The sequence below is a fragment of the Haplochromis burtoni genome, unplaced genomic scaffold (assembly GCF_018398535.1).
Source record: "Haplochromis burtoni strain Fernald_Lab_line unplaced genomic scaffold, NCSU_Asbu1 Contig_28, whole genome shotgun sequence".
NCBI lineage: Eukaryota > Metazoa > Chordata > Actinopteri > Cichliformes > Cichlidae > Haplochromis > Haplochromis burtoni.
The window spans coordinates 1,951,421-1,969,776 of NW_024582389.1; the positions used below are offsets into that span (position 1 = coordinate 1,951,421).

At 41.4% G+C, this 18,356-nt stretch overlaps 1 protein-coding gene across 4 annotated transcripts in view; it reads left to right on the forward strand.

Moving 5' to 3' along the window:
• Positions 1-18,356, forward strand: part of pak5 (p21 protein (Cdc42/Rac)-activated kinase 5) — an 88,279-nt gene that overhangs the window by 32,870 nt on the left and 37,053 nt on the right. The window contains exons 1-3 of one of the 4 annotated variants that reach the window (XM_005917697.3): positions 2,480-8,601; positions 15,636-15,859; positions 17,515-17,559. In XM_005917697.3, coding sequence (XP_005917759.1) covers positions 15,656-15,859; positions 17,515-17,559 — 249 coding nt within the window. In that variant the 5' untranslated portion in view covers positions 2,480-8,601; positions 15,636-15,655. The other 3 variants (XM_005917693.3, XM_005917696.2, XM_005917694.2) reach the window with 3 other exon arrangements.

The window sequence follows — 18,356 nt, forward strand, 5'->3', positions numbered from 1 at the left end:
CCCCCTTCCCCTCCCTCCTTTTTCTTTTTTCACCCTCACCCCCCGACCAGTCCCGGCAGTTGACTGCCCCCTCCTGAGCCTGGTTCTGCCATAGGTTTCTCCTTTAGGTTTCTTTCACTTTAAAAGGAGTTTTTCCTATCCACTGTCGCCTGGTGCTTGCTCAGAGGGGATTTGTTGGGGTTTTCTCTCATCTCTCTCTTTCATTCTTTCTATCCTTCCCCCCCCCTTCTGCCTTTTCCTTTACCCAATAAACACAATTGCCCACATTTTACATTTGTTTGAAAAATGTCTTCATTCAACAATAATTCATCTTAGGTATAAAAACAAGAAATAGGTAATAGCTGCATGTGTGTTTGTGTGTGTGCATAATATACATACTTGTTTCCCAGAAAGATTTAATACTAGATGGATAGAGACAGGTTTTAACTTGAGTTGTGAGCTTTGAGCATTACATAGTTAAAGCACATGATTGCACAGCAGCAGTTTGTGTCGTGGCTCAAGAAAAAATTGAGTGTTTTGCTGGGGTAATAATATTGACCCTGGTAATTTGTTTTTTTCTGAAATAATTCCTTTATTTGTGCAAATAGAAATAATTTTTACTCTCTAAAGAAAACTAGTATGTTTGTAAATGCTATTTTATAAAAGCTGCTTTTCTTGTCTAACGTGAAAACATAGTGCTTAACCTCTGATTTGCTTGTCCCAGTAGGCTATATCCAAGCACTCTAAACCAGACCTTCCCAAAGTGTGGGGCCCGCCCCCTAGGGGGGGGCGTGGTATGAAAAGGGAAAAAAACAAAAACAATGCTTGGACACTGCTAGCACGGGGCGCCTACACAAACGTAAAGCAGGTGATGAAGCATCGCTGAATATATTTCCAAACCAACTTCATTCTAAGCCAAAGACTAGAAAATATGGTGAAGCTTATCTGCCCTTTGGTTTAACCTGCACAGGTGCCGAGGTAGGGCTCCCTGCAGAATTGGTTTTCCCTTCGTCGGGAGCAGCGCTGGGCTCTCCAAATCACGGACAAACAGTATCCCACATTCTTGATTTTTAGTTGATGTTACGCCCCACTTAAAAACGAAGTGTTGACTGGAGTGAGGGGTAACACAAAGTGAAAGAGAACACATGAGCTACTGGAGAATAGATGTCATTAAACGTGATTTATTGCCCAAAACTACTACAGTAAAAATAAACACAGGGAAGCTCTTTTCTTCAGGGTCTCCAAGGCCAAAACAACAAACAAAACACCCCCTTTAGCTAAAAATCAAACCAAGTACTCACTAACCAAAACAAAATACAATGGCTGAGCTCCCTGTCTAACCAAAAACAGGAGAAAACAGTTGAAACAAAAATGGCATAGAACCCCTACCTGCTTCCACAATGATGAACTAATTAACACAATAAGGGCACACCTTTGCTTACAATAAAGAAAGAAAACCAAAGTTCCACAGAGTTTAAGTTCTCACACACATACACACTAAGGCCCACTGCCCAAAACACTACATCTCACAGCTCTGGCAAAAATGGGGGAAGTGGCAGGGGTGTGGCAGTTTAGGATGGCAGACTATATGCCGTGGCTGACGAGCTGGAACACACCTCAGCTGTGGCTCATGAGGCAGACCTGCAACACAAGAAAAGGAGAAAAAAACCCTCTTCTACAAAGGGAGAGCCACTAGAGGTCAGCGACCGTAACAGTTGACAAACACTTGTTGTAATGACTAACTGCTCCTGACATTTTGGAGATGTTAGCTCTTTATACAGTAAAGTTACAGCGGGATACAAATAACATCAGGCTGATCCTGCCACGATTTGTTCCCCCTGTCTAAATCATGGACAAACAGGATCCCACAGCTGTTTATGTTTTTAGACCCATTTTGCACAGAGAGGCATTTTTTGAAAAATGGATTGATAGCAATGTTAAATATTATTACACAGGAAAGAAACAACTACATGTAAAATAATTACACAGTGACGCCTCTGACTTTGTAAATAGAGGGACAGTAACTGCGTGTGTATATGTAAGCGTGTAAAACCTGAAGATAGAGACAAAATACTGTTAATCTGATTATCTGCCATTCTGCAATTCATCTCATGTAAACAATAACGTGGCGCACAGCTGACGTGAAAAAAGGCACATACCTTTGACGTTGCGTGACGAACTCTGTATTCCTCGTCCACACATGAGCGCAAAAAAAGGAGTTTTAAAAAATCTCAGTTTTCGGTGATTCTAAACGCCGTTTACGTGTGGATGAAACAGCTGCGTTTTCAAAAATCCCCGTGTAGGTGTGGACGTAGCGTAAAAGAGTTAGTAGTTTATTTTATTACTACCTGTAATTTATTGCAGATTACCTGTATTTGCTTAATTGTTCACTAAATGTTTGAGGTGTGAAAGAAACCGCAATGGAGCAAAATATGGGTGTGTGTGGTTGGAGGATGTGTTTGTGCGTGCGTGCACGCGGAGGGGATGGGGGCGAACATTTTTCTTGTAAAACAAAGGGGGGCCTAGCAAAAAAAGTTTGGGAACCACTGCTGTAAACACTCCTCTTTGCACTTAAACTACAAAGACTAATAGCTCAACAGTGCGATGTCTGTATGTGGCCATTGCATGCATACTTAAGAACTTGTTACACTGTTCCCCTTTTAAGTCAAACGAGCTTGAAATATTAAAAAGTTGGCAGGAAAAAGCTTTTTTGAGCAATTTTGCAAGATCGTGTTAGCTTAATTTGCTACAGTTGATGAATTTTGCTAACGACATTTGTCAGAATCAACAGCAGCCGGATAGAAATGAGAAGCCTTTTATCTACTTGTGCCTAAAATCAATTATTCTTAAAAAATTCATGCCCACTGTGTCAAAAACAAAAAAGTCTGAATGGTTGCTGTCACCGTGCATGTGCCGTATACGTGACAGACATAGCAGCACAACGTTGATGTTGTATGTATGATGTACCCTGAATGTGAACAATGCTTCTAATAATATCACAATCTTTTGTTTTTTTCCAGTTCATTTGTTGCCTGCTTTTTAAGCACCATGACAACCGTTACACACACAAATATGCCTATTTTCATATCCTCAGACTCACATATATAGACGATGGGTCGCCCATTTTAAAGCACAGCCCATGAAATGTAGCTTCCATGCAGTTCAGTAGCTGGCTAAATGCTTAACCCTACGTCTTTTACATCTCAGCCTTAACCATTTTCCCATAACACCAGGAGGGAAGGCTTCTTGCCGAGCTTTCAATAATAAACGATTAAGTTGGGGGTTTAACGTGCTTCAGCAGATAATGGGGTGGAAAGAAGGAGGCTATCAAAGAACAAAGTGCTTTTAACACAGAAAACCACCAACAGGAAGTACACAGGTTTTAATGGTGGGGAGCTCTGGGTTCCAAGTGACATCAATCATAGATGACTATGGACTTATTTCACAATAATCTAGAGAGTTATTTTTATAGTAACCATTATTTCTGATTCAAGTCATGTCTTAAGATTACATAAATGTAATATTAGTGAAAATTAATGATCCTTTTGTGTTCTAAATAATCTTTATAAAAGAGGAGCCTCAAAGCCCTTCCTTTAGGGAAAAAGTAGGTTAAACCGGCTTTTTTTCTGCATATAGGACAAAATCAGAAAATCAGCCTTTTTCCATTTCAGCAACAACACAACACATAACTATTATTTAACCATTATATTCACTATGTGTTCACTTGAAAAGTTAAATCCTAGTTATGTTAGGTCACGCCTGGAGGCTTCTGGTTAGGTTGTGCACTCTTAGCTAAGCAAAGTGTTTGATCTCCACAGTTGCAAAGCAATGACCAAGAGATTGAGATTTCAGATTATTCCACTTGAGTGCTTCAGTAGGTCTGTGATTTTTCTTGAGCTTTTGGATGCTGATAATTCTGATTTCTCGCTGAGCCTGACTCTTGATTTACAGAGTAGGGCTAGTTGGGGTGGGGCTCATAGCTCCAGTCAGTATTTCAATGCTTAAAATCAGTGTTCACTGGAGCAAATAGTAGTGACACCTAACAGAGGGTGCTGGATACATTTGCACTGTGAGTAAATACTCCATACAATGCAGGCTGGTAATAGAAACGCTCTGTTCTGTTAACAGATCTTGACACCAGGGGGGATGTGCAGTGCTTATTCAAAGAATTGCACAACTACATTGCTTCACCAGAAGGCATTCATTGTAATCGCACCCTCTGTAATTACATCTGTCATAACTGCTCTTTATTTATCCACTATATCTGTGGCTTCTTGGACACAACCATAGCTGACCATCTCTGAAATCTGCACACACACACGTGCACACACATGACATGACACAGACAACCAGATGCTAACATAAACAAATAACCAAAGAGTCACAGAGTGCCCTGCAGTGTTGCCAGTCATTCTCTTTATGTCTGACTGCTTCTCAGTGAAATGGCAGGCCTACAAAAAGGCTGCTTCAGTCTCGGAAAAAAAGAAACATTTGTCTCTTCAGTCTAGATGTGGATGCTGTCTGCATACAGATGTTAGCCCTGGGGCACTGAAACTAATACCATATGGCATAGCCTTCCTTTCACGTGCTTGATAGTGTCGATGGCAGGGCTGAATAATGGTTATTCCTTCATTCTTTATCAGTGTACAGGTTCAGATAAGAAGCAGCACTTCATCTACCTTTGCTTATTGGCTAAGGAATCCAATATTATGAGTGTGGGGGTTTTTTTTCACAGTGGAGCTTGTTTTTTTTCTCGTGTCAGTGTGTTATTGCTCCACATCTCAATCCCTGCAAATTCATTCTGAATAGATGTGTTAGAGAGCTGCATGTTTTTGAAGCCTGGACTCAGACAAATGAGTTGGATGCAAGGAAACGATGCAGCTTTGTCCGATAGTTGACTGTACCTGTGTTGTGTTTACCTAAAGGGGAGGCTGTCAAAATGTAAAATCAGTCAATGTAAAACATTGAAAAATGAATGCCCAGGATTCACTGAAATGATGGTCGGATGCTTTTAGTTTGGCTTCATGTGCTATAATAAATAATAAGAACCGGATTCTTGGTGAGGAAAAAAATAATAATGTAAAGATCAAAACTCAACAGCTTTACAGACCTCTTTATTTATTGTAAAAAATAATTAAATATATTTTTCAATACCGTAATAAAGTAATTTATTACATTGCTTTGAATATATGTTTGGTTAAAGGTTGTAATACCTCAGTTGACCCCTGGGATGGGATAAAATTGGCATGAAAGGCTGAGTAGGGGTGACATAATCCAGCTCTCGTAATACATTCACGTTTGGCCTGAAGATTTGTCTTGTTTATTAAAACAGTCAACAGCTGAAGCAGCAGCAGCAGATGTGATGCGTAATCATGCTTCCCACTTTTCGAAGACACCACTATGTCTGATGCCCATCACAAATCAGCAGTGGGCTGCAATAAAATCATGTTTAGTGCAACGCTGCTGTGCAGTAAAATAAGATTAATTGTTTGTATGATGACCGATATCAGCGGAGGGATAAAAAATGTAATTATATACTTGCTCTGGAGTAAGATGAATTGTTAGATCAACAGATAGAGTTATATTGTGCATATTGAGAAGAGCTAACATCCGAATGAGTTTTATGACTTAATAATCAACCTGTGGTCATAAACTAAATATATGTATTATCAAAAGGATGAGTTGTAGTGGTGCCTGGGTTTAGTTTAAAAGTTAGGAGCATTGATATTTGAAGGTGGAAGTATGGCTCCTTCACATTGTCTGATGGTATTCTGGGCTAACTGAAAGCAGCTCTGGTGCACACTGGAGGGATACTGTATCCGATCTTCCCTGGAAATGCCTAAGGAGGAGTTGGAGGTTGGGGCTGGGGAAGAGGATCTAATAATCTACTGAGCTTGCAGCAGAAGACCTAGACCTGAAAAAGTGGTCCTGAATGCACAGATCAGTCAGTCAGTCCTGAGTTAACAGCATCCTTTTCTCTCAAATGGCATGCAAAAGCTCTGGGTAGTCATGTTCAGCTGGTTTATACAAGAACATTTGCATTGATTGGTTCTTCATAAAGCAGTAATATTAAAAGGTTGTAATTTTTTGTGAGATTTCATCTTCGATTCACATCATGTCTCTTCTTTTCAATGACTATTATAAGAGATTTAGTTTGGGGTCAGCCTTCTACTTTAATGTGCTTTTAAAGGGAGAAAACACAGCTATATACATATAGACATGGTTACACATCTGCACACACGCTTTCTCAGGCAGTGATATGCAGTCTTCTGTCCTCAGGACTGCAAAGATCTCATTTAGATAACTCTCCTGATCTCTCGGTACCTCCCAGAGTCACCCTTCTTTGCTGTATCCATCTATTATGTTACCACACGATGAGATAACAACTTTAGCTGATCCTTTCCCTTGATAGTGAGAGATCGGTGAGAGACCTGAAGAAAGCAGCTGACCTGGATAGCTCCCTTTCGCAAATGTTTCTGTCATTTGCAGTGATTGTGATTGCGTCAAGCATCACGCTGCATCTGTATTGTGACAGCTACGATGTACCCGCTCATTAGACACGTGGAGGGTATTGATGCTCTTAAAGAGTGTGGTACTTAGCCGTGAAATGCCATCATTTTAACCGTCTCTGCTTATGTTGCCATCTCCATGTGCGACTGCGTATATAAGATGTAGATTTAGGATATGGAATTAAATTCACAGTCTTTCCTTAATCTAACCAGTGTTTTAATAGTGACAAACCACATGATAAACACAATTATTCATAATTTATATAATTATTTTTGTATAACAACAAATTTTCCCTTTTGAACAAAGGAAAAAAACTGATATCGTTTTTTATTGCATGAACTCCAAAAATTAGACCATTGCTTAAAATTGACCGTTTAAGGTTTGAGTGTTTTGTTCTTCGAATGTTAAGAGCCAGTGACTGCAAATAATTTCAAACTGTTGCCCTAACAGTACTTGACATTTAGCATTTGATTTTATTGGTCTGTGGTTGTCAAGGGAAGTAGGACAATACTTCACTTTGAGAATGCCACAGAAAACTGCAAGATGAACGGCCTGACATACTGACATCTATAAGACTGATAAATCAGTTAGAAAAATTACATACATCATTACATCCGGATTTAATGATTCACAATCAGTCAATCAGATGAAAAGCTGATGTTTTGCAAAATAAGCCAAATTTATTTAATGACAAGTATTTATAGCTAAGCCCCATTTACATGATTGGAGACCATCTTGCAACCATCTGGTGGATTCCACAAAAAGTTGGTGAGTGGTTGATGGAGGTTTCTGGCACTCACATGTGTGAAATTGGATGTGGAGAGGTTTGTGGCGCTGCACCAAAAAGACCTCCTTGTGCTTTGTGCTTTTGGTTGCTAGCAGGTTGCAAGCTAGCAACCTGGAAGACCCCAACTTGTCTGCAAACACTGGCAAATTTAATGGCAGGCAGAGGTGAACTATGAAATGTGCAACGCAAACTGGAACATGACAAGGCTTGCCTTCAAACTTTGAGCTCTTTTAACACGGGTTGGGTTGCAGCAGTAACTGGTAAAGTAAAAACAGTCCTCATTTATCATGAGAACACAGATAAATGTCATACATAATTTGTTTCCTTTCTTCCCAAGTGATTAACCAAAAAGAACTCCAAACTGTCAGAGTTCACTACTTTGAAGGAAAAAATGTATCCTGTAATATTTGTTTCAGCTCTTCAGGAAGAAGCGGACCTTGAATTCTTGATGTAACATGACACAAAATGCTTACAGTTAAATTTGTCTGCAGAAACACATTTCTTGTGTCTCATTTCCTGACTATTAAAACACATACCAATGAGTACCTGCTAAAAATGAATGTTCTTTCAGATGGAAGTTCATTGCTTTCCTTGTGCCTCCAATTCAGTTTTTCAGTAATGCATTCAGATATACTCCACATCCATGTGCAGCACAACCAGCAGCAATCTCTGCTCAAGCCTGAAATGTACCGTATCATCAGCCTTGCACTCCACGAGTATACATTAGATATACTAAACTTGCAGATTTCTTTCAGCCCTTGGCTTTTGCTCAGGCTACCTTTTTTCATATTGGCATTATTTGAAAACAACAGTGCATTCAATATTTTATTTGTATTTGGCTTGCTGCCTTGCATAGGTGTCATTTCCCATCCCCTCTTTCTCTCTCTCTGTAAGGGAAAAATGCTGTACAGTGTTATCCTGACAGCCTGGCACTGCTTCTGTGAGACTGTTTGCCCTCAGCACAAGGCCTGTCCGCGGCTGCCACCGCTCAATGTCCCCTTTGCGTCGGCAAACGGCCAGACTGTCACAGTCTCTGACTGGACCAGCTGTTTTTTTTTCTCTCTTTCTTCCATCTTATCTCCTCCGTCACACTCTCTGTCTTCCTCCCTGTGACTTGTCGTGTGAAAGAGGCAGTGATAGGCCGCCTGGCGATGCAGCTCTTGACACAAACGTTGATATCCGCACACGCTGGCATCGGTGGGAGACAGTTTTGTATGTGTGTGTGTGTTGGCCAAAGCGACCAGCACACAAACACCATCCTGTGGATTGTGGGAACGCAGAGGACACTCACGCTCTGTTGTTTTTGTGCTTCTGTTGATGGACACGTAAGTAGGAGGAGGACAGTGAAGGTCAGGGGCAGCTCAGTTTGGGACGTGGCCGGTCAAACCCAGTTAGACAAACAATAAGCGTAAAATGGGATGGATCCAGGCTTAAGCTGTCTGGCCGTGCCTCGGCCCGGTCTGCTGGCGTAGGCACTTTTCGTGTCCTGTGCATCTCACATTGGGAGTTATCAGAGCATACAGGCAGGGTAGCATTACTAGTAACAGTTCGCCAGAGAACGCAGAGGGTCCTGAATGTGACCTGATTTGTCAATTCGATGACTTCTCAGAAGCATCGCTCCACCGGGGGGGGGGGGAATCATCAGCTTACAACTGGAGAGGTGGACTCGCTGTTTAGTGGTTTTTGTGCAAAGAAAATTGAGGCGCATAATGGATTCGTCAGGAGTGTAATTTGACATCAAAGCGAAACATCTGAGGAGCACTTAATTGTCTGCCTCATTATGGCCTACCCAGAGAGCTTTGATTGGCTGAAAGAGACCGTCAGTTTGTTGCCAGGTAAGACCTCTGATTCACGCAGTCTGTGTGTAATTTGACAAAAGGTATATTTATAATCAGAGCGGGAGCTTCCCATTGCTCCCCAAATCTTTAAACCTCATTTGAGAGAGGAATCTTACAAACTGTTGTGAACAGTTTGCAAATGATAACATTTTTTTAAAAAGCCTCTCCATCAGATCGAGTTGTTTACCACTCAACGAAACACATCTTTCGGGAACGGAAGGTGAAATGCATGTCTGTGTAAACAGTTTTTGGAGCCAATTAAATCATCTGAAGGAACAGGGCGAAGAGAGAACAAGTGAATGTAAATGAGAGAGAAGTGAACAGCAGACAACAGAGCAGGGCAGGACAAAAGAGGAAGGAGGAAGAGGGGGAACAAAGACTACCTGTGAGGATGCAGGGACACATTTGCTTCTCACTTTGCTCATTTGCCACCACTTCAAGTAAATCTAAACAGAAACACTGGTAATTTCTTGAACACAAATGGCAAACCGGGCTTAGGCTTTCACTCTGAACCTGTTGACCTTTTAATTAAATTAGGAGTTCCTCCTATTCTCTGTAGGAACAAAGTAGAGAGCATTGCCCCTCCCTCAGCTTGTTTATCAGAAGGCATTTGTGTCCTTTTTCATGTTGCGTTTTAAATTATGTATGAAATGTATTTGCATATTTAGTGCATGAGTGAATGCTCTGCGTCTCGATACCAAATTATGCTTCTAAATTACAATCTAAAGGACAGAAAATTAATGTGCTCTTTGGAAAACATGATGAATACACTCTGCTGCCACAGAACATTAAAGCATGCGCTTAGGAACCAAAAATAGATACAGCGTGTATACAAGACACAGACAACACGAATACTGACACACACACACACGTGCAGACTCTCCGGTTCACTGCAGTGTGTGTGTCTGTTGAGGTGTTGTTGTACAGAAGGGGAAATGCCTGTGGAGGCTCGGATGGTGACAGATGGTTTGGAGACAAATCAGCCTGGGAGTCAGGATCTCTGCCCTGGGACCAGTAGCCCATTTAAGTGTGTTGGTGTATATAGCGTGTGTGTGTGGTTACTGTGAATCCCATTAAATGACATTGAAGGCTAATTGTTAATACATTTGAATGCATTTGCATGAGCATTTGGATGGCTGAGCATCTCCCTTTTTTGTGTGTAGAGGATGTTAAATGTTACGTAATGCTTCTCGTAACATCAAATGACATTGCTTTGACAGATTAAACGGTATGCAAGCATGCCGCACACCAGTGTGCCTTTTTTTTTAGATATTCACGCTTCCTTTATTTATGAACAAATGAATACAACACACTCAGATATAAAGGTAAACAGTTTGCATCAGCATCCTAAACTATCTCTTTGTATGCAGTAGTGTTTGTGTGCTTAGCTTTTAGTAGTTGTGTAGCTTCTAAAAGAAATCAGTGTTTGCATTGCAAACAGTACTCTGCTTATTACCAGTTGTTTTCAGCCATACTCTTGCGTTGAGTTACAGTGGACATAAAGAGGCAGGATGCTTTATTATAGCTTCATTAGCTGTTTGAGTAAACTGCTTTACCCTTCTGTGCAGTGGGGTGAAAAATCCGATCGAGGCCGCTCACCACACACGCAGTCACAGCTCACTGCAGTTCAGCACAGCTGGAATGACGGTGCTGCAAATCTCTAATCTCTGCCATATATTACCAGGTGCAGTTTTTCATCAGAGTGACATTGTTACTCTTTGGCGGGCTAACCTTGCAGGCATTAGTGTGGAACTTCTCAAAGTGCTTTACAATCCGCCCATAAATTACAGCTCAAGAGGTGCTCGCACGGCAGCCTGGAGAAGTTGTGCAGTAAGTAGTTCCTCTGGCTTCTGCGTGGCAGCAATTCCCAGTGGGCTCTACACTTCAAGTACATCTCAGTCTGAACTTGTTTTCTGACTGTTGTGAGAAAGAAGCTGCTAAAAGCTCTGCAGGAGTACGTTTGGGCTGGGCGAGTACATGAACATGTGTCTCCATCTGCTGTCTAACACACGTTCAGTGCTGTGTTTATGTGTGTCTGTCTGCATGTGTTGTTGTGTCTCCCTACTGCTGAGCTTGGCCTAGACAACTTAAGTCCTACTAGCCTTTAATAATCTTATTCCCGAGAAGCACCATCTAGGTCATGGGTTTCCACCTTCACTATGGGTTGCTTACCCAGTGCAAGATGGAAAGAAGAAGACATTTTGTGAAATGAAAGCTTGATTAAAATATCCCTCTTGTTTAGCTAAAGCCGTTTACTACAATAGATTTTATTCATATTGATAACACTGCTGGATTTACCACTACACACCTATTTAAAAATAAAAATTGGTTTCAGTTACCCTCAGATAGATAAAACAAACTAGCTAGCTTGCTAGCTGATTTAAAAGCGCTAGCTGTTTAGCTTGTTGTTTGGTTCAGTGTCTATAAATTAGCTTGGTTCTCATTAACCACTATTTTCTTGTCAAACAAGGACTAAGAGCTGCATACAATCATTTGAAAAATAAACTTTTCACAGGATTAGAGTCTTGTGAAAAAAAGGAAGTGTATGTAACAGCCACGTGATGCTAATCAAATGATCATCATCATCAGTTTGCTTGTCTGTAGCAAGCAATGTCACCCCAATGTCAGATCGTGCAATGCTCTGAGAAACTGCAAAGATCCCAAGAGCTCAATCTCAGACTCTGTGGGCGTCAGTTAGCATGTTAAATGTTGAAGTTAATGGCATTAAAGTTAGAAAAAATAGACAAGAAGCCTTTGTTTGGGAGGGTTACCAGGAGAAAGCCTCTTTTTTTTCCTTTAAAAAAAAAACATGGCAGCACAGCTTAGGTTTGCTTAGTTGCTCAATCACCTCATACTAACTGCCGAGCATGGTGGTGGAGAGGTGATGATTTGGGCTTTGCAGCAACAGGACCTGGGCCCTTTGAGTCAATCATGAATTTGTATACCAAAGTATTCTAGAGTCAAAGGTGAGGCGATCTGTCTAACAGCTAAAGCTCGGCTTAAATTGGATAATGCAACCAGGACAATAAAGACAAACACAGCAGCAAATCTTCAATGGAATCACTGAAAAATAACACGATCAAGGTGTTGCATTGGTCCGGTCAAAGTCCAGACTTCAACCTGACTAAAATGCTGTGGTGAAACCTTAAAGAGATCTGCATAAATGGAGTCTCTCACAGCAATGTGACAGTCTGGTAAGAGAGAGTTGGACACCTGGAGATGCATGGAGAGTGGCTGGGGCACCCAAATAACTGGACGAGCACACCCACACACACTGACCAGTCTGATTAGTACTTCCGCTGTGGTTCTTAGTTGGATGTGGCGTTATAGGATGTGTTTTCGTTTGCATGTTGCTCTAAGGTAACAAGAGCTTCGCTTACTGCATTTGTCAGCTGATGATTCAGTGCAAGTCTGCGATCATTCTCTGTTTAGTCACTGTGTGCTGTCCTGCAGTGATGGCAGAAGACTTCCTCTGACAGGAGCCGTGTTTCAGCTTCATCCTTGACGTTGTCTTCATTAAATGTATTTTGTGAATGTCATTTCCAGTGGACATAACGTCTGCATGTCAGTACTGCATCACTTCTTAATGTAGCCACTTAGTGTACCTGCCCCAAAAATAGCAACAAGGTTAGAACCTTGGCTTGATTTGTGGAGGTTTAAGTGGACATCGGCCAAAATTGGAAAGGGTTGCTGACACATCCTCCTTACATAAGAGATTTGTAGCTCAGCACAAAATGGAAAAGATAAAGATTGAGGATCGTTAGTTCTTTATCGGGGGATACCTGCATTTAAATTGTTTGGTTTTGTGAATCAAGCTAGCTGAAAGACAACGAGCAATCTTTCCAGATGTACTACCTCTGTGATAGACGCTTTCTTAATATGCAGGTGTTTACTGCAAGGAGTCATTTGTTAGTTGTGGTATGCACATGTACTGGTATTGCTCTCACACTCGGGTCACAGTTGTGGTTAAATGTTTAGTCCTGATCAGATCATGACGAATATGACAAGTTATGTTTTGATTACACGGGTATATTCTTTTCATTAAAAGTACTTTTGCTCACAAATGAAAGCATCGTTGAAGCAAGCTTACAGTGACTGCACTGTAGAAGGCAGAGTTGTGTAAACATGCCTGTGGGATGAAGCTTCTATCTATGACTTAGCACCCTTTGATCCAGTATAGACTTTTCTAAAGGCAGCCGTGTGCTGCATAATAATCTGTTGTGCTGTGATTGTGATGCATGCAGTGCAGCGCATTCCTAGCACAAAGGACTTTAGGCTTCCGTCCTCTTTCCATGTTTGTCTTTTTCTTCTTCTTCTTCTTTCTTCTGTTAGCATTTGTTGAGATCCCTTCCTAAACTCCTTCCCATGCTCCTCCTCCGCTCTCGTGTTCTACCCTTATCAACCCTCCTACCCCATTTTTATCAATCTATCTCCCCATCTTTCCTGTTTGAGGCCGCTAATTTGATCTGTCTGTCTCTCCTGCTGGGAAGAAAGGAAATGATTGAGAAAGACTTCCATGATTACTTTGCCTTGCCTGTTTAAAGTTGCATTTAGAGAAAGACTCTTTGGTGACTTCTGTCATTGCATCTGTTGAAGTGGCACTACCAGGTCAGAAGAGTTAGTCATTTGATATACCGCTCTGCAGATTTACTTAGAATGTTTGAGGTAGCAGCATGTTTGTAATATTTTATTAAAAAACGTGCTTTAAATGTTTGCTCTTCGCTTATGATATAGCGACGTGTCTTTCTTTAGCGCCTCCAAAAACTGAAAAGCAAAGCAAAAGTGTAAGGAACAAATCGCACATTGTTTATCTGCCGTTACATAAGCTCCTCACATTCTGTTTTGCTGCCTCTTATCTAAATTACAAACTTAAGTATACAATTTGTGTGCAACACAGCTAGGTGAATGACCCGCAGTCATTTACTGCTCAGACAGTTTGCAGGCTACTTTAGCTGCTCGGCTACATATACAGGAAATGACATGTAAATATACCCGCAAATGCAACTGTGCTCTATTGTGATTTCGGTGTGTCACCCTCACTCTTCAGCACTGCTGACAATATGCTGCCAGAGTATGACACAGAGGGTACAGCACAAGTTTGTTTACTTTGTCTCTTGCTCCTGACAGTGTAACAGTGCCATTCTGGCAGCCTGCCACTTCCAGCCAATCAGAAACTGGCACTGACACACCTCTACAGGAGGCTGAGAGATAAGGGAGCCTTTCTGATATTTCTCCTCTTTTAAGTATTAATAAGTATTATCACGTTAAACACACATGAACACACACACACAGTGGCAGCCTTAAAAATTAATGACTTCTGGCACATTTCTGGTAAGCAACTACGTTTGAGCTAATAACATGTTAATTGAATTTTTATTCATAATAGAGTTTTAGAAAACTGGGACAAACTGAAATACACAAACGTATTACCTTGCTTTCTAAGCGGATACGCCGCTAAGCATTCAGATTTTCTCACTGGAAAATCTACGTAAGCGTTATTCCATATTTGTGCAGGTTTGAAATGTTAAAATAATGGTAACTGGGTGAAGTTTAAAGATTATGGTTGTTACTTGCTAGTAACAATTGTAATGCATGTACTGTGTGTGTGTGTGGTGTATAAAGGCGTGTGTGTATGGTCAGTGGTTAGTGTGTGGTGATGAGTGTAAATGATGTTTTCTTCTGATGGGGGCAAAACATTTTTTCTTGGGACAATCTAAACATTAAACTCCTCGAGCGGTTTTGTTGAACTGTTTTCAGCGTGTTTGCATAAGTGAGGATCTTTTGTTTATTTTGCCCATTTGCAGTACATGCATGCAAATGCATGATCGAGTGGAATGGCACAGCAAACATTGTCTCTGCAAAAGCGATGACAGAGGCAAAGAGAAAAAAAGTAAGGAGTATGGTGGTGGGGGTGGCAGTGGTGGCTCCCTCAGAGGACAATGCCTCTCAGAGAGGAGTGACACAATAGACTCCATTCACAGCCACAACAACAGCATTATGACATTTTGTTCCTATGACTGGACATTATGCATACACCCAAACCACGAGAGTCACAGTGGGTTTTCCAAACAGCTCCAAAAAGCACAGACGGGAGCTTTCATGCAGCATACGCGCCTGACTATACAGCCGCGTAGAACCGCTGTCCAACATGTGTTTAAAAAAATCCCCACTGCCATCGTTTTCCCCCTGATGTTTACATTACATAATCAAAGTGGACACTTGGCTTTTTAATTTTTTTATTTTGTGTGTTTGGATAGTTTTCCTCGTTCTTTCCTCATCTATAACCTGCAGTGTTATAAGACAAGAGATTCATCATGCTACAGAGCGGTGGTATAAAACATCCTAGTACTATGTAAAAAAGAAGATTAAACTTTAGGCAAGAAGGAGAATATACTGCCATGATGACTTAACAACATCTTAAAGATACAGTCTTTAACTCACGGGCGTCAAACATAATCGTAGCCAGTGCTGCAGCCAGAATATTAATACAAGTATGCTTTTTTTTCTTTTGGGGTTGCCAGGTTTGCCAGGGTTTTCCAGCATGTTTGGGAAGAAGAAGAAACGGCTGGAGATCTCAGCTCCGTCTAACTTCGAGCACCGGGTCCACACGGGCTTCGACCCACGGGAGCAGAAGTTCACCGGCCTGCCACAGCAATGGCAGAGCCTCCTGGCAGACACTGCCAATCGGCCCAAGCCCATGGTGGACCCCTCCTACATTACCCCCATACAGCTGGCACCAATGAAGGTACATTACAACCACACAGACTCTAGCAATAGAGACAAATCTTTATCACTTCCAGCCTGTTGCTTACCTTTCTCACATCTTTCTCTTGCTGTTCATCCCTCTGTTTCTCCTCCACTTTTACCCACACACGCCGTGTCTATGTGAACTTAATTATGAACTTTTTTTCTTCTCGCCTCTCCTTTTTATTGCTGTCTGTGCTTTCTCACCCTCTGTAAATGTCTGTCACCTCAGTGTTTTTGTCTCTTACTGCTTCCCTCTCCACCTGTTGCACACTTTCCTCAGAGGCAAAATAGAGAATTCTCCATACCATCTGGCCACTTCACACTGTTTAAATGTCTCTATCAAATCGGAAATGGTAATCATATTGTTGCTTATTATGATGCTTTAAGCCTACATTAAACATTTTTGTGAACACTGATTGACTCCCTCTTGCCACTAAAGCTATAGAACTAATTGTAGTAGACTGTGTTGCATTACAGTTTAGCCTCTTATATTTCAGTGGGTTAAAAAAGTAGTGGCACCCACCCAGGAGACATGTTGTGGATAAACAGTGGCTACGCTGGCCACCTACTAACCTATCCACTAACTAGTGTTTGTGTCATCACACCATTTATGATCCCTGGTCATAAGTCAACTGACATTACCGGCCAATTAAAAAGGGCAAAAATCACAAAAAGAATCTTAACAAATGAATAACAAAACACTATTTTGATATTTTTCTAAGTGCTTGCGACCAAGCGACCAGATGCCTATGAATCTGATTTGCATGTTCACAGCAGACGTATGTGCTGCTTTCGTAAAAGTCCGGTGGGATTTTCAGGTTGTTTGATATGGACTGCATGTGTGAGAGGAGTTAGACATACACACCGCCCATATTTGTCTTTCCAGCCCGTGTCAGTCCAGAATTGTTTAATGTAGTGTCTGTGTGATTTTATAAATGTTTTCCATTACATGATGCCTCTGTGATTTCAAACTGATGTGTCTTTTCATTCGCCTTACCTCCCCTGTGATTGTGATTGTGTGTCTCCTCTTCTCTCCGAGTGTCTCCTCTGATGTGTTGTTGTTCATTGGCGCTCCTTAACATATCACTTTGACACATTTGACCAACTGTTGCCAGTTATAGCCACACTTGACCACTTGATGATTTGCTCGTTGATATTTCTGTGCACCTTTCCTCTGTGTGTTGTTTTTGGGTCTAATGGGCCTTTACAGGGTCATTGTGTATAATGTGGCAATTATTCTCTTTTAAAGTGGTCCAAGCATACTGAAGAGGGCCAGTGCTTTGAAATTTAGGACCCTTTTTGCCTGATCGGTGCTGCAGTACAACTTACTGCTGCGTACACCACTTCTGTTGCCCTTGTACTGTAATATGTCAGGAATGAATTATCCCCCAAGAAACATTTGAATTTTAAACAAATTTTCCATTTTTGTAACTGAAAGCTCATAAAGCGTAACACTACAAGTCAAGGTTCCTTTTAAATAAATGACAAAGCTTGAGACTAAATACACTGTTAGTCTCTCAGGAACTGCTTGCAGGTCCTGCTGACAGGAAAATCCAAGCAGACAAAGCTCTGTTACAGAGAACAGCAATATGCCACAGGAGATATCTCTGAAGAGGGGGAAACAAGAAAATAATTCTCTTGCTCTCTTCACAGATATCTCCCAAGAAAGTCCGGTCATCCGAAACGCCGTTGCCCAAAGTATGACTTCCTCTTCCCTTCTGACCCCCACACTCACCTCACCTTTTTTTTTTCTTTTCTTGTCTCCAAACGGTCGCTCTCACACAGTCACAATCCCACTGTTTTGTTTCCACATCTCTCCCCCACGTGCCTGCTGCCATGCATTCAGGTGGAGGTGATGTGTCAGCAGGAACAGGGAGAAACACAGAGAATGGCTCCACACACACACTAACACATGACATAACTACATTGCTCTGCCAAGTCCTTTGTTAGACCTCATCTCCACTCTTTTGTTTCATTCGCATGAAAAGAAAACATGAGATCAACTGCAGTGGCATGCTCCCCTCGTTTCTCCCCTTTTGCTATGGAGCATCATTGATGATGATGATGATGATGATGATAATCATAATGATGATGATGGGTGCTGAGATGTGAAGTGCATGTTGCCATGACAGCTGATTTTGCTCTACTGGAAGCTGTCACTCTGTAGAAACTAGCTCAAAAGGGTTTGCATGTGTTAGAAAAACCCTTCAATCCACCCTTTAATCTAACCCAATCACTTCCTCTCCTCTCCTCTCCTCTCCTCTCCTCTCTCTCCTCTCCTCTCTATTCTAATCCTCTCCTCTCCTCTCCTCTCCTCTCCTCTCCTCTCCTCTCCTCTCCTCTCCTCTCCTCATTATACTTATGGCTCCTAATCAACAAAATGATTAGAACGTGAATGAGCTGAAAAGATATTTCACATCCTGGAGACAGTTGGTAATATCCAAATCTTTCCTCCAGCTGTTTTGTCGGTTTCTGAGCACTTAAGAGTTCTTGCT